The sequence below is a fragment of the Rhinoderma darwinii genome, chromosome 1 (assembly GCF_050947455.1).
Source record: "Rhinoderma darwinii isolate aRhiDar2 chromosome 1, aRhiDar2.hap1, whole genome shotgun sequence".
Lineage (NCBI taxonomy): Eukaryota > Metazoa > Chordata > Amphibia > Anura > Rhinodermatidae > Rhinoderma > Rhinoderma darwinii.
Window position 1 is genome coordinate 327,764,075 of NC_134687.1, and position 26,445 is coordinate 327,790,519.

Here is a 26,445-nt window from a genome sequence, read left to right on the forward strand (position 1 = left end):
CTGGCAACGCAAAAACAAAAAAAATTATGACAAAATATGCTTGGAACTTAAGGGGGTTAAAGAAAGACACTTTTAGACAAACACAAAAAAAACCCTGCCAGTCTATAACTCAAAGCATCTGATAATTCTGGAGAAAAGAAATGAAAAACATGTCATAACTGAATAATATATGATCTTTCAGTCCATGCGGTTTGGTTTGGAAAACCCTGAGGAGAATTTCATCTCAATATGAGTGACATCAGCATAGTCACCCTTTGGCCGTGTCATCTTTTGGTAAGAAGCAGTTCACGCACATTCCGCTGACTGCCCATTATAAATATGAGCTTTTTGGAGTCTTGGAGACAGGTACATGCCAAAATATACCAGTTTCTGCAAACCTGCTGCTAGTACATTGGTGTCGACATTGATGCTAGAATGTATGGCACGTGAATGCTAAGGGCAGTGATTGGCTGCAGCGTTTGCGTGGATGTAGGGCGCGTAATCGCTCCAGGAAAATAAACAAAGAACGGCGGGGACACCTAGAGCATCAGCACTGGATTTAACAGGTGAGTCATGTTTATTTTCTTATTTTATAACATTTCCTGCATCCGGTTTCATTTCTGAAACTCTCGGACAACCCATTTAAAGGCTGTTAAATAGCCACATTTCTCAGAACAGAACAACTTTATGGGTAATTAGAAAAAACTGAAAAATTATCCAATTAAATCACCTAGAAAAAATGCAACAAACTATAATATGCACGGTGCCATCCAAATTGATAGTAAGGCAAAAAAAACAAAAAAACATTATTGGACATAAACCAGCACACTCTAGGTAGAATTTTGATATTAAATAAGTACAATCTACATATCAATGGCGCCCCTTGATCACGTCAAGATATAGATAAGTACATTTGGATCTGTAGGCACTTTATGTCCATTTTGTACCTGGTCTCTAGATATAACTTTCTTGTATTATCAACCTTGTCTTGGATTCTTAATCAACAGTACTTATCGTGATATGCTTATCTTCTCAGTTGATCTTGCAACATGGTCTCCTTTCAGTAATTTATATTGTATGTCATAGATTCCTGTCCTCTAGACTATAATTGTGTTATTTATATAGTGTATGGACTCGACTAATTTTTTTAATTTATTCATTAATAAATTTGTACTTATTTAATATCAAAATTCTACCTAGAGTGTGCTGGTTTATGTCCAATAATGTTTTTGGTTTTGTTTTTTGCCAACTTTATGGGTAAATCGAATGGCTTGTTTGGATTCAATATTAAAATGTATTCAAATGTTGCATAATATGGGTCACAATAATGCTAAAAGGCTATACTAAAATTTTACCAGACTGACTTGAAAACTAAAGGAAAGCTCTAAAAATGCAGAAGACAACTCAACAAATGACAATAAAGCTTCTGCGCAACCCATGAATTTCTGTGTGACTTTCTTCTAGTAACTAACACTGCAGCTGTCCTGAATTTTATCTATGTATCTTTAAAAAAAATGTCTGCTGATGAATATGCATTATGGGTCCAGCCTTATACAGGATTACCATAAACACAACAAAAATTGAACAGCACATTCCAACTAAATGATACAAAATACGCAGGTGCAAGAACACCTATGACTGCAGATATACAGCAGATATAAAAAAATGGCGACAGCACCCTGCAACACTAATGCCACCTAAACCACTAAATATAAATAGATATGCACTAAAGCTAAATCTACCTACAAATAGGGAGGTTCTTAGTGCACATTTTGATCAAAAAGTGTTAGCCCACCTGCCACGACAAGGCGACCTCTGTAAGGTGGGAACCTACGCTGCACATACACCCAGAACTGGGACTAAGCCTACATATATACCTGGGGATGGTAGGATCCAGCATTGAGCTGATTAAAATCACCCAGGGCAGAGTGGGAGGAGTGCAAGAACAACAAGTGGAGGCAGTCACTAACCCCACATATATGGATACCATAAACACAACAAAAATTGAACAGCACATTCCAACTAAATGATACAAAATACGCAGGTGCAAGAACACCTATGACTGCAGATATACAGCAGATATAAAAAAAAATGGCGACAGCACCCTGCAACACTAATGCCACCTAAACCACTAAATATAAATAGATATGCACTAAAGCTAAATCTACCTACAAATAGGGAGGTTCTTAGTGCACATTTTGATCAAAAAGTGTTAGCCCACCTGCCACGACAAGGCGACCTCTGTAAGGTGGGAACCTACGCTGCACATACACCCAGAACTGGGACTAAGCCTACATATATACCTGGGGATGGTAGGATCCAGCATTGAGCTGATTAAAATCACCCAGGGCAGAGTGGGAGGAGTGCAAGAACAACAAGTGGAGGCAGTCACTAACCCCACATATATGGATACCATAAACACAACAAAAATTGAACAGCACATTCCAACTAAATGATACAAAATACGCAGGTGCAAGAACACCTATGACTGCAGATATACAGCAGATATAAAAAAATGGCGACAGCACCCTGCAACACTAATGCCACCTAAACCACTAAATATAAATAGATATGCACTAAAGCTAAATCTACCTACAAATAGGGAGGTTCTTAGTGCACATTTTGATCAAAAAGTGTTAGCCCACCTGCCACGACAAGGCGACCTCTGTAAGGTGGGAACCTACGCTGCACATACACCCAAATACTCCCTATTTGTAGGTAGATTTAGCTTTAGTGCATATCTATTTATATTTAGTGGTTTAGGTGGCATTAGTGTTGCAGGGTGCTGTCGCCATTTTTTTATATCTGCTGTATATCTGCAGTCATAGGTGTTCTTGCACCTGCGTATTTTGTATCATTTAGTTGGAATGTGCTGTTCAATTTTTGTTGTGTTTATGGTATCCATATATGTGGGGTTAGTGACTGCCTCCACTTGTTGTTCTTGCACTCCTCCCACTCTGCCCTGGGTGATTTTAATCAGCTCAATGCTGGATCCTACCATCCCCAGGTATATATGTAGGCTTAGTCCCAGTTCTGGGTGTATGTGCAGCGTAGGTTCCCACCTTACAGAGGTCGCCTTGTCGTGGCAGGTGGGCTAACACTTTTTGATCAAAATGTGCACTAAGAACCTCCCTATTTGTAGGTAGATTTAGCTTTAGTGCATATCTATTTATATTTAGTGGTTTAGGTGGCATTAGTGTTGCAGGGTGCTGTCGCCATTTTTTTATATCTGCTGTATATCTGCAGTCATAGGTGTTCTTGCACCTGCGTATTTTGTATCATTTAGTTGGAATGTGCTGTTCAATTTTTGTTGTGTTTATGGTATCCATATATGTGGGGTTAGTGACTGCCTCCACTTGTTGTTCTTGCACTCCTCCCACTCTGCCCTGGGTGATTTTAATCAGCTCAATGCTGGATCCTACCATCCCCAGGTATATATGTAGGCTTAGTCCCAGTTCTGGGTGTATGTGCAGCGTAGGTTCCCACCTTACAGAGGTCGCCTTGTCGTGGCAGGTGGGCTAACACTTTTTGATCAAAATGTGCACTAAGAACCTCCCTATTTGTAGGTAGATTTAGCTTTAGTGCATATCTATTTATATTTAGTGGTTTAGGTGGCATTAGTGTTGCAGGGTGCTGTCGCCATTTTTTTATATCTGCTTTATACAGGATTAAGCCGCTGATTGATGAATCATGTGACCTCACATACTCTGCTGAGCTGCACTGGATTTGATTGGTCAGATTGAAGCTCCAGCCATTAGACCAGGGGTGAACAAACTGCGACCCAGGTGTTTATGGAATATACGGTTGATATGTCATAATTGCCACTTATGGTAACACCGTAACACCCCTTTAAGCTTTCTTGCGGCCCTTTGGAGTGATATAATCTGACAATGTGGCCCTTGGACCAGAAAAGGTTGTGCACCCCTCCTTTAGACTGATTCAGTCACAAGCTGATTGTTTAGACTTATGGAGGCACTAAAAAGTAAAATATATTATATAACTGAATGTCCACAAGGAAATATATTATAAACTAATACTAATTAAACCTAAAATATATGTAGGAGACAGATAGACTTTAATACAGAATTGATACTCCTATGAAAGCCACAGTTATGACCTTTGCAGTCCTTGAGACATATGAATGCAGAGTTATACCAGTGTCTTCAATTTACCCATTCAAACTTCGAAAGGTGTGATAGTTTCAAATGCAAAGAATATTCAGGAACTAAAGAACGTTAATACGCAAGAATCTTATGCACTCATTGGCTATGTACCAAAAACAGACTTCTATCTGTGCTCATAGGATGGTAAGAATAAATGTTCTCCTTTGAAGATGACAATTGATTCTAAAACCTGTCAAGACGACACTGTATTAGGTTGTAATTCATTTTAAATAGTGGTAGCCATGGTGATTACTATATGATAACTAGTTATCAGGCCCAGGATACAGACATACCTTTCGTAGAGTGATATACAGATGTGTCCACCCTTACCTTTGCTTGAATTTGGTTAAGGGCTCCTGAAACAAATTCAAAACAATATCGCGACATGCTAGTACAACTCTTGACAGGCTGCAATTCACATCACAACTACAGGATGGCACACATGGACACCTAAAGATTAGGCATCTCGTGACAGAGTATCATGAAATCATGTTTTTTTCCCAAAGCTAGTCATTTCACGGCACACATCTCAGGATATGCTGAGATATGAGAAAAGGTAAGGAAGGACACATCATAATGCGTTAGCAATTGTTGCATGACAGCTGCAGTACATAGGAATGGATTGGGATACATCTTCATGACATGTTTATATCACTGTTGTGCAATAAAATATCAAGGAGAAATAGATTGAAGAGGCAAAGTGCAGGAAATTGGAACGACAGTTACTAATGCAGCTGTGGAAGTTACATGACAGTTGAAATTAGAGCTCTTGCTCTACAAAAGTTTGTGAATAGCCCTAACTGGCTGGCACTATCAGATAGTTAGAAACACATAAAAGGTGACCATTATACCCTATATACTCCTTTCATATAAGTCTAAAGGGTGGGAGCAGACCTCTTAGTTCCTCACATTGTTTCTGATTGGCTGAGAGGAGTGAGAAGCCATATGTGCTAAATAGATATAATACATGCAATATTTCTGCCCCTAGCACTACAGCTATTTACTGGGTGCCAAAGCATGAACCACTGTAACTCACCTTTATTACCGCATTGCAATGATATCCTAATATGACGGGGTCTGCCTTATTAATGACCCTCATACTAGGTAAATATTGTGACAGCTATAACATGTACCATAATGTCAACTAATGACTTGTTGGTGATATGTAAAATGTATTACATTGCTCTCATTAATAAGAATAAAATACTAGTGTATCATACCTCCAATGACAGGGGGCTGTTTACACTTGTGGGTTTTATGAGTGCCCCTTATAATGGAATGATGGGAAGCACAATGTATTTCCTGCTTTACACTATTGGCACCTGTTTTCTATCCACTTTCCTTAAGCATCACGCATCTGGTTTGTTGAGAAGAATGAAAGCACACGCTGTAGATAAAACTTAATTAGCCATCGCCAGCCAGATGAAATCAATTCCTCCAGCATCGTATAAAACCCTTCTGGACAAGTGCTGGGAAATAAGCTGATTTATCAGGGACTCTTCATAAACTTTCTTCTATAAAACCTCACTAAGCAAGCAAATGATATTAGATGATTTGGAATATTTAAAAATGTAACTAATTTATTCTATAAAGCCAAATATGGAGTACTGGGAAACATCAGAATTCCTGACAATAAATTCTCTCATTATTGCCATATAGATACAGTAAAAGGTAATAAACTCTAGATCATTGTGAAAAAATAATAATATACACTGAGAATCCAGAACTGGAATGTCACAATTTGGGAAACAAGAAAACTTGAAAAATGTAATTTAGATATCCGGATACAAAAACTAGGGTTTATAAGCCACTATAATAAGAATAGAGCCGTATACCAGGTGTTAGTATGTGTATATGTGTACCAAGAGAGTATATGTATGGTAGAAAACCCTAAAAAATGCAGAAAAAGAGTTTATCATTGAGTAGCCCTCATCACCTGGCAGATCAGACACAGCACAAGCGAGTAGCATGGAAAACACTTGGAGCGATATCCATGGTGCTGAATGTAAAATGCCCATTAAATAAGCATATTGTAACTAGGACCTGCTAAAAAAAAAAAAGGGACTTTAGGTGGCAGGAGTTTAGTAATGCAGCTATGTTCACATGGCAGAGTAGACTTAGTACAGCTAGTAGTATGCAAAAACTGGGAGGTATACATGGAGATATATGTAATGCTAGCAGTGTACATTGCCTGGAGTTGCAATACTATATAGTAGAATAAAAGCAGCCATTGTAGGCTGGGGAAATACATATGTATTTAATGTGATTTCTTACCTAAAACCTGCCCTCACATATCTTCAGCTGTCAGAGCCTCCATCCACATTACATAGATATTTGTGAGAAATATTCCCAGCTCTTCTTATAACCTGTGTAGTGTCCCTTTAAGAGTGGTAGGACACATAACAGCCCTGTTGCTGGGAGCTGTCCGTGGTGCTGAACGGTGCACTTCTTACATAGGACTAGTAGTCACCATTAGTAAACTTGATCTTATACTTTATAAAACTACTTTTCTTACCTCTGTTTTCCGTGGAAACTCACTTTTCACAATGCTAACCACCGGTATTTGCAGTATTGACGATATAAACTCCAATTCCAAAATCTCTCCTTTATTTTGGGGGAATGCAATAATAGCATTGACTCCCTGAACCACTACTGTGTGGCAGACACTTTGTAGGAAGGACACTGGATCACTACTCCACGAAGAGCTGGAGGATGACAATGGGAATATGGGCAAGTCCCCCAATCCAGCTTCTATGGCCATCACCACCTCCAAGGTTAGGTTATATGGTAACAGGCCTGGCACCCTATTAAGGTTATCCACTGCCAAAAGTAGCGCATCCCTGGGAAACAGCAGCTCATCTCCACCTCTGTAGCCAATAGAACTCCTAGGACCATGGCTGGACTTTCTTTCCAGAGTGGGGACACCCAGTTCACGCTTGTCTCCTTCCCTCACCCTGCCCGGCCGCTCCATGCCTTCACTCTCATCAGCATCTTGGTCACGACTTGCACCCATCTTGTGGTGCCCGCTGTCATTCTCAGGCCAAGTGCGGGCGTACTGAGCTGTAATCCCCCGTGTTCTCCAGGGCTGAAGCTGGACAGCCCCGATCCGTACTGTGTGCCCAATTCTCTTGAGGATCTGGCAGGGCTGAGGGTGTGAAGAAGAGCCTGGCACTCTGGCTAGAACCAGAGCACAGGGGATCAGCAGGCAGACCCTGCTCAGCACCAGGCACCACCAACTCAATCTCCACATAACTGGCAGATAATGCCAAGGAGGGGGAGAACTAGCAGCTGTGGCAGTGCCCTCACCAGCCAAGTCCTGGCAGACGGAGGAGATGTTCGCCTTCAGACGTGTGATCAGCAGTAGCAGAGAGCACAGGATTCCAGTAGTCGCCTCATTCTCCACAGAAAAGTTCTGAGCTGCTCTCTCACTGGACGCCTCTGTGGCTCCAACAAACATGAGCAAAGCAAATCCCAGTGTCTGGAGGAAAAAGAGACAGCACTTCAACGGCTTTCCTCACAGTTCATCACATTAGATCTCCAGCACTGGAAACTTCGCTATACCATGAGAAAAGTCGCAGCTGATGATATATATATATATATACACAGGGATCATATGTGCGACATGTTCAGAAAATTCTCCGGCATGTCCACAACAATCTGTTCTAGTAAAAAATAAAACATCCTATTATCTCCTAGAAAGTGCTCTCCGTCTCTATGTCCTCGGATATCATGTAGATATCTGATCCTCCCGCACAGGAAAAGTTACATGATGCCTGGAGGTTTAGGAGCTATGCTGAACCGTCGCTTGGCTGCGCTAACATACCACTGAAACGCCAGAGACTCACGCCTTCGCTGTGTTTACAGCGCACAGATCTATGGGATACGTAGTGCGTACGGCAACTACACGCAGGCTTCGAGAGTGCCGAATGCACTACAATTCCCACAACTCTGTTCGGCACCCCCTCCGCCCTTCATCCTGCTGCAGTAATGAGCTTAGTTTTCAAATAGATGAGGGACGCTGCGTAGAGGCTGCGCCTGGGCTTCAATGCAGAATACTTCCAATGATTTCTGGTTTATTTATACAGTTGTCATATTACTGAAAATGAACATTGTCCGCTTCACTGCTACGTCTTCAATTATTGGTTCGTGGCCAAAATATATTCATTATTTTTTTAGAAAAAAAAAAAATATAGACAGATATAGATATGCATGTATAGATAGGCAGAGAAACATATCTATGTATGTATAACAGAGAAGATTAGATAGATAGATAGATAGATAGATAGATAGATAGATAGATAGATAGATAGATAGATAGATAGATAGATAGATAGATAGATTAGATAGATAGATAGATAGATAGATAGATAGATAGATAGATAGATAGATAGATGATAGATAGATAGATAGATAGATAGATAGATAGATAGATAGATAGATAGATAGATAGATAGATAGATAGATGAGAGATAGATAGATAGATATGAGATAGATAGATTAGATAGATAGATAGATAGATAGATAGATAGATAGATAGATAGATAGATAGATAGATATGAGATAGATAGATAGATAGATAGATAGATAGATAGATAGATAGATAGATAGATAGATAGATAGATAGATAGCTAGATAGATAGATAAGATAAATAGATAGATGATAGATAGATAGATAGATAGATAGATAGATAGATAGATAGATAGATAGATAGATATGAGATAGATAGATAGATAGATAGATAGATAGATAGATAGATAGATAGATAGATAGATGATAGATAGATAGATAGATGAGAGATAGATAGATAGATAGATATGAGATAGATAGATAAGATAGATAGATAGATAGATAGATAGATAGATAGATAAGATAGATAGATAGATAGATAGATAGATAGATAGATAGATAGATAGATATGAGATAGATAGATAGATAGATAGATAGATAGATAGATGATAGATAGATAGATGAGAGATAGATAGATAGATATGAGATAGATAGATAAGATAGATAGATAGATAGATAGATAGATAGATAGATAGATAGATAGATAGATAGATAGATAGATGAGAGAGAGAGAGATAGATAGATAGATATGAGATAGATAGATAAGATAGATAGATAGATAGATAGATAGATAGATAGATAGATAGATAGATAGATAGATGATAGAGAGATAGATAGATAGATAGATAGATAGATAGATAGATAGATAGATAGATAGATATGAGATAGATAGATATGAGATAGATAGATAAGATAGATAGATAGAGAGATAGATAGATAGATAGATAGATAGATAGATAGATAGATAGATAGATAGATAGATAAGATAGATAGATAGATAGAAAGATAGATAGATAGATAGATAGATAGATAGATAGATAGATAGATAGATAGATAGATAGATAGATAGATAGATAGATAGACAGTTCTATATGTGTGTGTATGGATAGATAATACTATGTATTTAATTCTACTATTGCACAATAAAAACAGCAGAATGTTATATATAACTACTATTGATGATAGGAATTTGCGCAATGTTTCTTTTTGTCCCTTCAAAATGTGATAATGCAGTATTTCTGTATAAATAAATGGCATATAACTTTATTATCACTTTACACACCAATCTAGATATACCCATTTTTAGAAATAAAAAAGAAATAGACTTCATTTATCAAAACCTTTGAACAGAAAAACTGGCTTTCTACCAATACAAACCAATCAGAGCCCAGCTTTCATTTTTAAAACTGCTCTGGAAAATGTCAGCTGCACTGTGATTGGCTGATATAGGAAACAAGTACAAGTGTTCTGTTCTTTCTTGATAAATCTGCCCCTTTGAGGAAGATGTATTATTCCTGGCACACCCTTCAAACCGTGCACCAGTTTTTCCCTCATGGCAGTGTTTGCCATATTGATCATCAGGACGCACACCCTGTTGATGTATGTGGTGTGAGAATGGTTTCTAAACAGAAAAATTTCAGAAAAGCTTTATAAATGGGTTTGTGTCTATCTAAAGTTTTGACCTCTTTTTAGACACAAACGCATGTGTCGGATGATGTGCTTCGTAAATATAACATTCTGACCGAATATTTTTTTGGAAATTTATTTATGCCGGAGAACTCGCGAAAATAAATTAATAAATCGGCCCCATTGCCCCATCGTTGTTTTGGCAAACAATGACCAGACAAAACACTGATAAATGTATTTATACTGTGATACAAATTGGAGCAACGCCTACTAATGTTGCGTTCATTGATGGTCTGAGGATGTTTTAGGCAGTTTTGAGGCATTTCCTGGTGGGAACAGAGAGGTTCTAAAATGTTCCACAACTTTGCAGTTACGATCTTGCATTACGATTTTCTAATCAATCACCTCGTTTTAATCATCAAAAAGCTGTCCCTAAAAATGCCATATTTCATTTGTACATGGTGTATGTGAAAAACAGCGCTAATGTTCCTCTGTGTATAAACCTCCGTTTTAAAAGGAAATATATCTCCCTCTGCTATTAATTGTGTCAATAACTGTACTGCAGCTGCTAAACTCCAGTGATGTCACAGGATGACATCACACAATACTTCTTCTCTCAGCTCTTATTTCCAGTCACTTTTCAGGAGTCCTTTTCCTTTAGCCTTGTCCCTCTCATTTATTGTTCTTTGTGCCTGTCACATAATAATCTTCCACTCTGCTAAAAACCACTACCCCCTCCCCACTGCAACACTTTTCTGGAGGTCCGCTTTAAAGATCAGGCTAATTTGGGGCTTTTATGTCCAAACCAAATTTTTTAATTGTTACTCTTTGTCATTCCAGCATTTGTAGCTTACTACTTTTCAGTCTACATAGTTATAGGATGCCTTGTCATTTCAGGCAAGCAATTTACAGAATTTTGTATGCAGTATTTTGAGGTATGCATAAATCTGAATACTATTTATATTACAAAATAATAGTAAAAATGTGAGAAAAACAACTCTTCTAACATCATAGTTACATAGCTCCATCAAGTCCAACCTATAGTCCTACCGTGTTGATCCAAGCACAGGTAGAAACCTCTTCGAGGTGGATATCAATTAACCTATATTAGGGGGAAAAAAATCCTTACCAACTCAAAATATGCCAATTAGAGTAAATCCCTGGATTAACATCCCATCTCCAGTAATCTAGTACATACACTACATGGACAAAAGTATTGGGACACACCTCTTAACCCCTTCCCGACATTTGACGTATCCATACGCCAAAGTCGGGTAGGGGAAGTATGGAGCAGGCTCACGCAGTGTGCTTGCTCCATACGATGACGGTGTCGGCTGTATGTTACAGCCGACACTTCAGAGTAACTAGCGGCATCGTGCTCGAGCGCGATCCCGCTAGTTTAACTCGTTAAATGCTGCGGTCAATACTGGCCGCGGCATTTAAATCGTCAGAAAGAGGGGGGCGACCCCTTCTGACAGCTCATCACGCCCCCCGCAACGCAATCGCGGGGGGGGGAGATGGTTGCTATGGGTGCCTGGGCGCTTAATGAACGCGCCCAGGTCCGCCATCTTTGTACACCTATTAAGCCCTGCCTCCGGCCTGTCAGAATCACGATATACTGCAATACTTTAGTATTGCAGTATATCGTACAGGCAATCTAACGATCATTGTTGAAGTCCCCCTAGGGGGACTAATAAAAAAAATTAAAAATTAGTTAAATAAAATTTTTTTTTGTGTAAAAAAAAAAATTAAAAATTAAAAGTTAAAAAACCTTTTCTCATTTTCCCCCTAGAGCATAGTAAAAAAATAAATAAATAAACATAATTGGTATCGCCGCGTCCGCAAAAATCTGAACTATTACAATATATCATTATTTAACCCTCATGGTGAACGCCGTAAAAAATAATAATTTGTAAACGCCAGAATGTCTATTTTTTGGTCACCTCATCTCCCACAAAAAATGAAATAAAAAGTGATCAAACCGTCGCATGTACACCAAAATGGTTTTATTAAAAACTAAAGCTTATGCCGCAAATAATAAGCCCTCATACCACTTAATCGACAGAAAAATAAAAAAGTTGTGGCTCTCGGAATTTGGCGACGCAATATAAATTTTCTTTTTTACACTTAGGTTTTTACATGTAAAAGTAGTAAAATATAGAAAAAACTATATATATTTGGTATCGCCGTAATCGTATTGACCCACAGAATAAAGTTAACATGTTGTTTTAATTGCACAGTGAATTCCGTAAAAACAATGCGCAAAAAACCATGGAGGAATCGCTTTTTTTTTCATTTTCTACCCGACAAATAATTTTTTTCCCATTTCCTAGTACATTATACGGCAAAATAAATGGTGCTACGAAAAACTACAACTCGTCCCGCAAAAATCAAGCCATCATAGTACTATATCGACGGAAAAATAAAGACGTTATGGCTTCTGGAATGTGGGGAGGAAAAAACGAAAATGAAAATCTGAAAGTTGTTTACGACGGGAAGGGGTTAATGATTGAATTCAGGTGTTTCATTCAGTGCCATTGCCATAGGTGTATGAAATCCAGCACCTAGTTATGGAGAGTTCTGAAGAGATTACTGAATTCGAGCATGGTACTTTAATAGGATGCCACAATTGTAACCAGTAAGTTCGTGAAATTTCTTTCCTCATAGATATTCCACGATCAACTGTGAGTGGTATTATTACAAAGTGGAAGCGTTTAGGAACCAAGGCAAGTCAGCCACGAAGTGGCAGACCAAGTAAATATAAAGAGTGGGTTCACCAAATGCTAAGGCGCATAGTGCATAAAAGTTGCCAACACTCAATGCTGACTTAATAACTGTAGAGTTCCAAACCTCCTCTGGCATTAACATCCAGTGTCGGAGTGGAGTACCTTGGGCCCACTAGAGGAAATAATTATTGGGGCCCACTCATCAGCTATATAGAAATAATGCGACCACTCTTAATTGTGTAGTAAACCGTGTGTAGTAAACCAAAGACCAATATTGCCACCATACAGTGATCATATAGTAGTAGACACCAGTTTTACACAAGCGCACTGCAGACCATATAACTTAAAGGAGTTTTCCCATCTTAGACATTTATGGAATATCCACAGGAAATTCCAAAAATGTCTGATAGATGCGGGTCCCAGCTCTAGGACCCACACCTTTCTTTAGAAATGGCCGCAGAATCCAGACGAAGGCCAGTGAGAGTCTGTTCAATGGGAGTTGCGCAAACAGCCGAGCAAGAGCTGCTCAGCTGTTTCCATAACAACCATACAACAGATTGGAGAGAGCTGCATGCACGCGCGACCCTCTCTCCACTGGTCTCTGCCTGCATTTTCCGGTCAGTTCCAGATATAGCTGTGGGTACCAGAGAAGGGACCCGCATCTATCAGACGTTTTTGGCATTTCCAGTGCATATGCCATAAATGTCTAAGATGGGAAAACTTCTTTAATACAATACAGTGAAATCCAGTGACTCACCAGTGACGTCTTCTCAGATTGGAGTCGCTCACTTTTCTTCTTCATCCCAACTACAAATTGCCTCTGCAGAATTTGAAGCACAAACATCTTTGGCTTCTCGCTTTTGTAGCACCTCCCCACCTTCTACAAAACCATCTATTGTGCCCCACATGGAAATGATGCCCCCTCAGTGCCACACACCATAATAGTACCCCCTTTAGGCCCCACAATAATAATAGTGCCACACACAGCCCCCTGTAGATAGTGCCACGCACGGCCCCCTCTTGTAGATAGTGCCACACACAGCCCCCTCTTGTAGATAGTGCCACATACAGCCCCCCTCTTGTAGATAGTGCCAAGCACAGCCCCCCGCTGGTAAATAGTGGCAAACAAACCCCCCCTCTGGTAGATAGTGCCACACACAGCCCCCTGTTGATAGTGCCACACACAGCTCCCTCTTGTAGATAGTGCCACACACAGCCCCCCTTGTAGATAGTGCCACACACAGCCCCCTATTATAGATACTGCCACACAGCCCCCTAGTAGATAGTGTCACACAGCCCCCCCAGTAGATAGTGACGCACAGACCCCCTAGAAGATAGTACCACACAGCTCCCACTAGTAGATAGTACCACACAGTCCTCCCCCTGTATAGTGGCAGACATCCCTTCCCTGTATAGTGCCACACAGCCCCCCCCTAGTAGATAGCGCCACACAGCCTTCCCCCTGTATAGTGCCGCTCAGCCCCCCCCCTAGTAGATAGCGCTACACTGTGCTCCCCACGGGCATTGCTAGGGTCTTATTTACCCTCACCGCCTGAAAATGTAATACATTCTTACATACATAACGGAGATCACATATCTATAAGACTAAGGCTCCTACAGCTACACTGCTGGATAGAATTGGATGCATTGTCTCAGCAGACAATATCATACATGACAGTCTTAGATACATGGCCCCAGCAGACAGTATCATACATGATAGGCTTAGATACATGGCCCAGCAGACAGTATCACACATGATAGGCTTGGGGCTCAATCAGACGAGCGTGAATCTTGTACGTGTGCTGTGCGTTGAAATAACACACAGCACACGGACCCGTTGATTTCAATGGGGCTATTCGCACATGCGTGAGTTTTCACACAACCAGTGTCCATTGCGCGAAACTCACTGCTTGTCCTATATTAGTGGGTTTTCATGCACCTAGTCGCCCATTGAAGTCAATGGGTGTGTGAAAACCACGGACAGCACACGGACGACATCCAAGGACTACTTTGATGACTGTTTTTTTTTTATTCTCAATAAAATGGTTAATGAGGTTTGTGTGGGTTTTTTTATTTCAATAATATATATTTTTTATGCCCTTGTATTTTTTTAAACTTTATTAATACCGCCTTAGTAATGCCGCTGGCTGATTGACAGCGTCCATTACTAAGGCGGGGCTTAATGTTAGCAGGTAAAAGCCTAACACTAACCCCCATTAGTACCCACCATCACCTGGAGTGCCAGGAAGAGCCGAGTATGATCCAATACACGATCATTTGTAGTGCTGTTCGGGCACTGGGGCGGCTGCAGGCTGGTATTATTAGGCTGGGAAAGCCCAAAAACAGAAGCCCTTCCCACCTTGGTAATGGTAGCCTGCTGCTGCTGCTGCTTCGTTGTATCTGACTGGTTATGAAAAATCGGGTGGGGGGTCATGTCTTTTTTTCCAATTATTGATTTAAAAAAAAAAAAAAGACTTGGGGTCCCCCCCTATTTTCATACAGCTGGTTAGGTACTGGATCGTACCCTGCTTTTCCCGGTACCCCTGGTGGAAGTGTGTACCAGGGTAATAATGGGGGTTAGTGTTAGCCTCTGCACTGGCTAACACTAAGCCCCGCCTTAGTAATGGACGCTGTCAATCAGCCAGCGGTCATTACTAAGGCGGTAGTAATAAAGTTTAAAAGAAAATACAAAGACAGATAAAATATTTTTAAAAACCCCCACACAACCCTCATTAACCATTTTATTGATAATAAAAAAAGTCGTCATCGAAGTAGTCCTCGAATCCGACGTTGTCCAACGACTGAACCTGTAAAAGAACACAAACACAAAAAAAAACCCATTAGTAATAAATTTGGTAAGCTTAGATACAGGGCCCTTGTGTGATACTGTCTGTTAGACCATGTATCTAAGCCTACCACAAGGTGTCAGTTTTTGTTGACGATACAAAACTTTGTAGGATACCAGTTTTGGGCTACACACTGTAAAAAGGATATAGGAGAACTGGAGAGGGTTCAACTAGATTATTGAATGGGATGGGAGGTGTCGCGTACCATGAAAGGCTAGAAAGGCTGTTCAGCTTGGAAAAAATACATCTTAGAGGTGATCTTATTAACATGTATAAGCAGGGACAGACACATCGCCGGTGCAGCCGATTCGGCTGCACAGGGGCCCGGAGGGCTCAGCTGCCTTAAACGTTGTGCGCATATATCGGCACAGGGCCCCCATCCTCTCTGGGCCCCCATGCCTGAGGTATAAGGAGGGCCGTGCCGCCCGGCATATAACATTTATGGTCCGGGCAGCACAGACCCCCTCATGCACCGGTTCTAGCGACAGCCACATTCAATTGTATCTGGGTCCTGAGGTCTCAAATACAATTGAATACTATAGTCTACAGGCCACGTTAGGCCTGCAGCCTATAAGGCACCGGGAAGACTCCCTGTGCAGGCTGGCTGTGTGCTACTATATACAAGGGGAGGGGGGCTGTGTGCCATTATACCCGAGGGGAGGGGGGCTGTGTGGAACTATATACAAGGTAGGGGACTGTGTGCCACTATATACAAGGGGAGGGGGAGCTGTGTGGCACTATATACAAGGGAAAGGGGGCTGTGTGCCATTATATACAAGGGGAGGAGGAGGCTGTGTGGCACTATATACAAGGGGAGATGGGGCTGTGTGGCACTATATATAAGGGGAGGGGGGCTGCGTAGCGCTATATACAAGGGGAGGGGGAGCTGTGTGACACTATGTACAAGGGGAGAGGGGGTTGTGTGGTATTTTATGCAAGGGGGGAGCGCTGTGTGGCACTATATACAGGGGGAGAGGGAGCTGTGTGGCACTATATACAAGGGGAGGAGGTGTGTCACTATATATAAGGGAAGGGGGGAACTGTAACATACATGGGGGAGAGAGCTGTGTGACACTACATACAAGGGGAGGGGGGAGCTGTGTGGCTATACAAGGGGAGGGGGCAGCTGTGTGACACTATATACAAAAGGAGGAGGAAAAGCTGTGTGACACTATATACAAGGGGAGGGGGAGTTCTTTGACACTATATACAAGAGGGGGAGCGCTGTGTGCCACTATAAACAAGGGGAGGGAGGAGCTCTGAGAAACTATATACAAGGGGGGGCTGGGTGGTATTATATACAAGAAGGGGGCTGTGTGCCATTACATACCAGGCGGAGGGGGCTGTATTGCACTATATACAAGGGGAGGGGGCTGCATGACACTATATACAAGGGGAGGTGGGGCTGTGTGGCACTATATACAAAGGGAGGGGGAGATGTGTGCCAAAATATACAAGAGGAGGGGGAGCTGTGACAATATACAGGGGTGAGAGTGCTGTGTGACACTATATACAAGGGGAGGGGGGAGTTGTGTAACACTATATACAAGGGGAGAGGGGCTATGTGGCGCTATATGCAAGGGGGAGCGCTGTGTGGCACTATATACAAGGAGAGGGGGAGCTGTGTGTCACTATATACAAGGGGAGGAGGGAGCTGTGTGACATTATATACAAGGGAAGGGGTAACTGACAATATACAGGGGGAGAGAGCTGTGTGACAATATACAATGGGAGGGGGCAGCTGTGTGACACTACATACAAGGGCAGGGGGAGAAGCTGTGTGAAACTATACAAGTGGAGGGTGGAGCTCTGTGACACTATATACAAGAGGGGGAGTGCTGTGTGCCACTATTTACAAGGGGTGGGGGGGAGCTGTGTGACACTATATACATGGGGGGCTGGGTGGCACTATATACAAAGGGAGGGGGAGCTGTGTGACAATATACAAGGGGAGGGGGGAGCTGTGTGACTATATACAAGGGGAGGGGGATCTGTGGGACACTATATACAAGGGCAGAGGGGGCTGTGTGGCACTATATGCAACGAGGGAGCGCTGTGTGGCACTATATACAAGAGGAGGGGGAAGCTGTGTGTCACTATATACAAGGGGAGGAGGGCTGTGTGGCGCTATCTACGGGGGATGCTGTGGTGCTATATACAAGGGGGCACAAAGGGGGTATTATTACCGTGGGGGCACAAAGGTGGCAAGGTTACTGATGGGGCATTTTTATTGTGTCAAGCACTGAAGGATCATTATTACCATCTGGGGCATTGTGGATTACGAGTTTGTTTAGAGAATGGAGTATAGGGTTGGAGGGTGCTGGAAAATCGAGAAACCAACATGTCTGTGGGTTGAATTCTGCAGAGACGAGTAATGGCTGGAATAAGTCGTCACAGTGGTCTGGACCGGATGGAGAAAAAAAGGGAAAGTGAACGACTCTGATCAGAGGAAACATTACCTGTGAGTCACTAGATATAAATGTGCTGTAATCACTTATATCCTCTGGAGAGCCCCTGTGTATAACTGTCATCTACCACTATATGGTCACTATGTAGTGCTAATATTGGTCTTTGTATAGTGTTTTTTTATTCAGTAACAGTAAGGTGGTATTATTCAGTCACTATGTGCTTATGGTGTGGCGGTATTATTCAGCAACAGTATGGGGGTATTATTCAGTCACTATGTGGTTATGGTGTGGTGGTACTATTCAGTAACAGTATGCGGGTATTATTCAGTCACTATGTGGTTATGGTGTGGAGGTATTCCCCCTGTAGATAGCGCCACACAGCCCCCTGTAGACAACATCACACATCCCCCTGTAGATAGCATCACACACAGCCCCCTGTAGACAGCATCACACCCCCCCCTTGTAGACAGCATCACACACATGACAGTACAAGACTCGACAAGAGCCACACAAACACCCTCGTATCTAATAAATATACAATGACACAATTAAAATTGGAAGGTGCTTGTCACAGCTTTTTTAGATGTTTTCTTTTACAGAACCTGAGAATATATAAAACAAGTATAAACATATTATAAAGATAATTAACATACTAACATTATTAACGTTATGCGACTAAGTCCTTGACAACCTCCAAAACATAAATAAAGCAATACCCTTAAACCACAAGACGTGACCATATAAGCTACAGTGGAGTCACCACGGGTATGAAAAAGCACCACGCTTCCGAGGGTCCACCCCTTAGAGAAGCCCAAATCCATTGCTTCAAACTAAAACCAATGTATTGTGTCTAAGACAGCAATATATAAAAACATAAATACCGTTGCCAAGGACCTGCCACAGCATGAAAACTTGACTCCTTAAGTTTTCATACACCGCCACACTTGAAAACCCAATTCCAGGCTTTCCTGGAGCCCAAAATTAAAAACATCCAGGCCCACATCCGTCAAGTGAACCCCTGTCCTTACCAATGTAAGATCCACGTTCCTCCAACAGTAGGTGATGAACTATCAACCCACCATTTAATCGAGCAAACTTGGCCACTGTCTTATTAATCTTAACCCTATTCCTATTCAGCGCCGACACTGACAGCGCATTGCGCCAATTTACCTGCTGTACGCTTTCGGACCAGATAATCAAAAGCCCAGGATGGGCATCTAAAAAACATAAGAAGTCCCTCTTAATGTTCTTAATGAGGTTCTGCATAGGATAACTCCCAATGTCATTACCCCACGCATGAACTATTAAAATACCAGTTGGACCCCAGGATCTAACAGCATTCTGAAACAAAGGCCTTACCTGATCCCAGGTCAGACCACGAACTCCAAACCAGTGTACCTCCACATTATCTATATCTAGACACAAATACCTACCAGTCGGACGCACGCGTGCACGCTTTTCAGCCCAGTAAATATAGGAATGGCCAAGAAGCCAGACTACACATTTTGCAGAACTTGAAAATAAAAGACAATTAGGCAAACAGGACAGAAGTGGCCTCCCTAACCAAAGTAGCCCCAAGATAAAGAAATCAACATTCCAGCAAATGCGGCCTAACATAGGAACGAAAGCGGCTGGACTCCCAACGGCCAATCCTCTTAACTGATGCAGTGTCAAGTCCAAGCCTTAGTAGCGGCTCCAATCCTAAAAGAATGTGAGCTGTAATCCAGATGTGAATGGCCCAAGCCCTGTACGCATTTCTTAAAGAAAGCAATAAATTGATAACTGGACAACGCTGAACCATCCACATGAACCAGAAAAGAGAAAAATCCTGAGGACGTACAGCCATGAAACGCAGAAAACACCCCATCGGACACAATTCCTCTTCATGAATCTTAGCCAAACAAATTTCAAAACCTTTTCCCTTCCTGTCAGTTTTTGAGTGGTACAGCATTATTCTCAACACACTATCCCGAAAAACCACATCTGTTACTTGAATACCGCCTTGCACCCGTTTTGAGGGACTAACTCATTCTCCAACCCAAAAGGCCCTGTACAACTAATCAACTTATATGAAAAGGAAAGTGCCGCTACCGACTTAACAACTGAGGAAGCTGAAAACCCAATCTCCATAAGAGATAACAGAAAACAAAACATCCCCTCTAAAGCAGTAAAAGGACTCCCTTGACTACACCAAGAATCCTCTATCTGAAACCATCTCACCCATATCTTGGTATAAGCATCCCACATAGCAGGGGCCAGAGAACGCTTCGCCCACCATATCAGATGAGCGACACCCTCCTCCAAAGATGTTCGGGGCAAGAAACCGGAACCCTCTATGCCTCTGGAGCTAGCAAACGGAAATTATCCCACTTCAATCGAGATAAAGCATCAGCAATGTCATTGGAAATACCGGGAACATGATGAGCCCTAAATAGAATGTTCCATCTCAAACACAGCAGGACCAACTGGCGTAACAATGTGGTCACCCGGGGGGAATTGGCAGACAAACTATTAATAGTGCACATGACTGCCACGTTATCACAATGAAAAACCACTGACCGATTGGACAAAAGGTTTCCCCAAATCTCCACCGCAACTTGAATGGGAGACAACTCCAGAAAACAAAGATTACCCGTCAAACCACACTCCTTCCACCCCAGTGGCCAAGTACCAACACATAATTTTCCCTGAAAATACGCCCCGAGACCAATAGACCCCTTAAGCATCTGTACACATTCGCGTCTCCACATTAGAAACTCCCACCGCAATCCACAATGATCTGCCGTTATATCCCCCCAAAAACAAATCCCAAACCCTCAAATCCGCCTTATGCTTCTGGCCAAGGCGAATAAAATGGTGGGGACAGCTAACACTAGCAGTAGCTTGTGCTAAACGCCTACAGAAAACACAGCCCATGGGCATAATTCTACAGGTGAAATTGAACTTCCCCAGCAGATGTTGCAGGAGCCGTAGGGTGATTTTCATTTTCACCAGAGCCTCCTGCATCGTTGCTCGCAGATCGACAAGTTTCGCATCCGGCAACCTACATTCCATGGCTTGGGAATCAATTTAAATTCCCAAGAAACAGAACATTGTGGTCGGTCCCTCCGTTTTTTCAAAAGCCAACGGAACCCCAAAGTCAGCAAAAACATCCACTATTGCCTATAACAATATCGCACACGACAGCCAAGCTGCAGGGCCCACGCAAAATAAGTCATCCAAATAATGAATAACTGCTTTAGAGCCAGCTCGTTCACAGATCACCCACTCCAAAAACGTGCTGAAGGCTTCGAAATAGGCACAAGAAATAGAGCACCCCATAGGGAGGCACCTATCAATATAAAATAGACCATCAAGGGGCGTTCCCGGAAACCGATGGAGTAGGACTCACGGTTCAGAGCTCCTCCACACTTCAGCCTAAAATCAGCGGTTCATACTCTATTTAGCCTCCTAACTTATGCTCACGATGGTGAGACGCTCAGCCAAGAAGCCAGAAAACAAACTGACATCCTCTGGAACACCAGCTGCTGGAACTTTAGACGCCTTCTTGCGCTCAGACTTGGCGGTGGAACACGCGCAATTACCCGCGCCTCCCCAAGACACTGCATCACAATCTACCTGGTGCCCATGGGAGTCTGAGGATGGAGATCGCCCCTCGGGGAATACACAGTCCTTAATGAGTTGGTCCACATGGACCAAGGTAATGATGGCCTGCCGCCATCTTCTTACAAGGCCTCTCATCGGATCCCTGAGGAACCGGTATCGGAGACGCTCGATTTTCAGGTGCCACTCCCTTCTCCACAACGGGACTCACATGTCAGTGACTTAGCATCTAATCTTGTGGACCTTCCGCTCTCACCTAAACCTCCACGACTCCAAAAAGGTGACATCCTTTCTTATAAACACTCCAGAGAATCGGGTGGGAACCTAAGCTAGAGACTCTCACCACTCTCTAGATCTCCACGTCCCGGCAGACATGCTCCAGACTCCCAGCCGTGGCTCTCTTCGTCAGACTCTGAGAGTCCCGCTCCTAAACGACATGATTGGCAATCATACCTAAAACAACTCCATACCAGGGATGACTCTAAATCACTCATAACTGAGGTGGAAGACACTTGTAATACAGCCATAGCCGCGGTGCGGCAAGACATCCATAAAATCTCACATAGAGCAGAATCTTTAGAGGATGATCATGATTCCACTCGCCAATATGCCTCCCAGCTGCAATCCACGGTTTTGGCCCAGCATAATGCTATCTCTGACTACCACAAACATTTAGAAGACCTGGACAATAGGGGTCGACATCATAATATTAGAGTCCGTGGTGTACCTGAAGCTGCACATGATGAGAATCTGAAATAAGTTCTAGTGACCATTTTTAACAATGTTATGGGTGTTTCTGCTAAACATACTATAAAGTCGGATAGAGCTCACAGAGCTCTGAGACCTAAAGGCGCCTCTCCCCTACCGCGGGATATCATCTGCTGCGTCACTGACTATGAACTTAAAGAAACTATTATGGCTAAGGCCAGAACTCACAGATCTATTCAATATAAATATTCCACTATCCAACTGCTACCTGATCTTTCCTGGATCACCTTACATAAGCATAGACAATTACGCCCCTTTCTACCCTGCGCGGCAACCGTATCCTATATCGCTAGGGATTCCCGTTCAGTCTTACAGACAGACGAGAAGGCCGTTGCGCTGTCCTTAGAACATCATCGGACGTCCAAACCTTCTGTGATATACTGGATATTTCGGACCCGAAATTTCCCAACTGGGAACTTACTCCACCACCACCCCCACCCCCTCCTGTCTGGCAAAAAGTGTCCCCAAAGAAGAACCTACCACCTTACAGGGTCCCACATTTGATTGGGCAAATAAACCGCCATCTCAGCAATACAGACTTTGTTCCTATGGGCTTTGTAGCATTGATAATTGCTTAAACCGCAATGAATGTTCTTTTTTAAAAAAAATAAATAAATTCTGAAAGGTTTTCTATATAGGCTGGAGGGGAGGTCCATTATTGAGGATTGTATAAGATCTATACGCCCCCTTTACAGGGATCAGTGACTGTGTCGCTGACAAATTTGGCTTCCAGTGGTTCTTCTCCCTTATGGAGACACTATACCTTTCTAGTGCATATGCTAGTGTTCACATTTTTGCTTGATTACAAGAATCTCTCTATGTTGTTAGTCTTCATATGGAATATCATTTCCATAGTCGCCTAGCCGACTTGATAGCGAAAAGTTGCTTTATATGGTTTTCTTTATTGTTTTTGTTTGTGTCTATGTCTCCCCCATCCCTCCCCCCTTTTCCTCCAACTTTTTCTCTTCATTAGGAGATCTGGTCTGTGGATTGGGATTGCAACTCTGGTGGTCCTACGCATCTTCGCAGCTTTCCCCTCTAGGTACACTTCGGTTTGCCATTGGGGCCTTTTATTGTTGTCTGATCCGCTGCTTGCAGATTTGTCATGGCGCGTATAATATCCTTGAATGTTAAGGAACTAAATTCCAATGTTAAGAGGCGTCTTGCGCTCAGGGAACTGAGGCATCTGAAGGCGGATATTGCCTTCCTCCAAGAGACGCACCATGACAAATCAGGGTCCTTCAAATTTGCTCTACCTCATTTCCTTGTTATTTACACAGCTACTCAAAATAGGAAAAGGGCAGGAGTCGCAATTTTAATATCACGGGATTGTCCGTTACAAATCACTAGGTCGATTGCTGACCCGCAGGGTAGGTATGTCATCCTCGCAGGAACCTTGACGGGTGTCCAGATCATTTTATGTAATGTATATGCCCCAAATACGCTACAAATCCCTTTTTTGCAAAGAGTTTTGGCTAAGACCTCCCGATTGTCGTCTACCACTTTATTTATAGGCGACTTTAACCTCCCTCTTTCTGATACCATGGACAGGCATTCCCTCCATACACCTTTAGAACTACGTATGCAAAACACATAACACCCATACCCGGATAGATTTATTCCTAGGTAATCTTACTGGCCTTTGTTCGTCCTCCACTGTTGACATTGGTCCTATTACATGGTTAGATCACGCTCCAGTCATGCTAGATCTACATTCTGTCTTACGGACTACCAGGGTGTGCCATTGGAGACTGAACGAACACCTACTTAAATCCCCAGTCCATAGGGCATCCCTTAAAACTCATATTGACTCATATTTCACTCTTAACAAAGATTCAACCCATACCTTATCCACAATATGGGAGGCACACAAAGCAGTACTCAGAGGGCAATGTATATTCCTTTCCTCTCACCTCAAAGGAGACGTGGTTCAACAAAGATTAGACCTGACAACGACTTTTAACTAAATTGAAAAACAAAATGTCCCTTTTCCCCTCCACATCTACTCTTAGACGTATTGTTGAGATACGGGGTAAGTTGAAGGATCTCTCTATTGCCAAAGTAGAAAAGTTACTAACGTATACTAAGCAATGATATTATGAAAGAGGGAATAAGGCACATTCCTTACTGGCTGCCCAATTACGTGAGAAGACGGCTCAGTCTGCCCCTTCTGCACTCAGAGATACACATGGTCAGATGTTATATGATCTGAGCCAACAGGCTAACATCTTCCACCAATATTACACAAAGTTATGCTCCCTCACATCACAACTTCCCACAGATCCATCCACCCGTGCCCAACGTCTATCGGATTATTTAAACTCATGCCCTCTCCCCACTATTACATCTACCGACTCCCTTATGCTCAATGCTCCTATTACTATAGAATAACTACAGGACACTATAAAGGCACTTCTTAATGGTAAATCTCCGGGCCCTGACAGGTTTCCATATCTCTATTATAAAGTCTTTCAAGACTCATTAACTCCACACATGCTTTCTTGTCAGGAGCCTTGACCCCTCCTTCTATGCTTCATTCTTCATTCTTTTATTACGGTCATTCCTAAACCGGGGAAGGACCAATCTGACTCTGCCAACTATCGACCAATATCCATATCAAAATATTTACCAAGATATCAGCCGATAGACTTGGCTCACTTCTCACCGGTTTGATACACAAGGATCAGGTTGGGTTTGTCATGCATAGGCAAGCCGGAGATAACACTAGAAGTACAATCGATTTGGTTGATGTCCGTTTGGATGCCGAGAAGGCCTTTGACCAGCTGGATTGGTCCTTCCTCTTTGCCACTTTAGAAACAACAGTCATCTCTGGCCCTTTTCTTACTGCAATACACTCATTATACTCATCTCCAAATGCAGTGGTTAAATTCCCAACGCGACCTCCCAACGTCTAAATATTTACAATGGCACTCGACAGGGTTGCCCCCTCTCCCCCCTTCTTTTTGTGTTGTGTGTAGAGCTACTGGCTTCTCGTATAAGGAATAATCCAGATATTCAAGAAATTCTGGTATGGGATAGGGAGTTCAAAATTTCCCTATTTGCTGATGATGTCCTCCTGACACTCTGCAATCCACAAATTTCTTTACCTAATCTGCACTTGGTCCTAAATGAATATAGCCTCTATTCAAGATATAAGATTAACAATTCTAAGACAGAAGCCCTACCGATTTAATCTTTCTCCGTCGCTTACCTCGACCCCGAAATCCTCCTCCAACTATATGTAGAAGGAGAACACAAACAAATATTTAGGTATTCAACTTACTTGCTCCTATAACGTCTTATACAAATACAAATGTTTCCCCCTTTTTCAGGAAATTAATAGATTACTATCTAAGTGGTCCACTCTCCCCCTATCTTTCTTCGGCAGAGTGTCTGAAGTTAAAATGACTATTTTACCAAAATACCTTTATCTCTTGGAAACTCCCGTTACCTATATTGCGAACTGATATTCGAAAGTTACAAACATCTTTACTGAAATATATTTGGGCAGGCAAACGCCATAGAATCCCGAGGTCAGTCCTACTTTCTACCATTTCATTTGGTGGACTGGCAGTCCCCGATGTCTAACGATACTATCTAGCTATTCACCTACGTAGGATCCCTACTTGAGCTTTACTGCGTGCACATAATAAATGTACTGAGATTGAGAAACTCTGGATTGCCCCTACCCATCCGAATTCACTGTTATGCTCTGGGGCTGTAGACACTTTGCCAATGCCCTTACTTAGTTTGATGACGTTTACCAAGAACATTTGGAAGCTTTCTAATACCCTCTATTCTTTGTCCTCTTTAAAATCCCAGATGACATCCTTTTTATTTAACACTTCCTTACCTGACAGTCTCACTGCGAGCTGGTCTTTTTTATTTTGCTGACATCATGGACCCGTGCTCGAGGACCATACTACCATTCCATACCTTACAATCCAAATATAACTTACTATCTAATGCGTACTTCAG

General features: G+C 42.2%; 1 protein-coding gene across 1 annotated transcript in view; it reads right to left on the reverse strand.

Moving 5' to 3' along the window:
- GRIN3A (glutamate ionotropic receptor NMDA type subunit 3A) overlaps nt 1-7,943 on the reverse strand; it is a 342,200-nt gene extending 334,257 nt beyond the window's left edge. Inside the window, exon 1 of the mRNA XM_075825646.1 lies at nt 6,658-7,943. Coding sequence (XP_075681761.1) covers nt 6,658-7,599 — 942 coding nt within the window. The 5' untranslated portion in view covers nt 7,600-7,943. The remainder of the gene's footprint in view (nt 1-6,657) is intronic.
- Between the last annotated feature and the right edge of the window lie 18,502 nt (nt 7,944-26,445).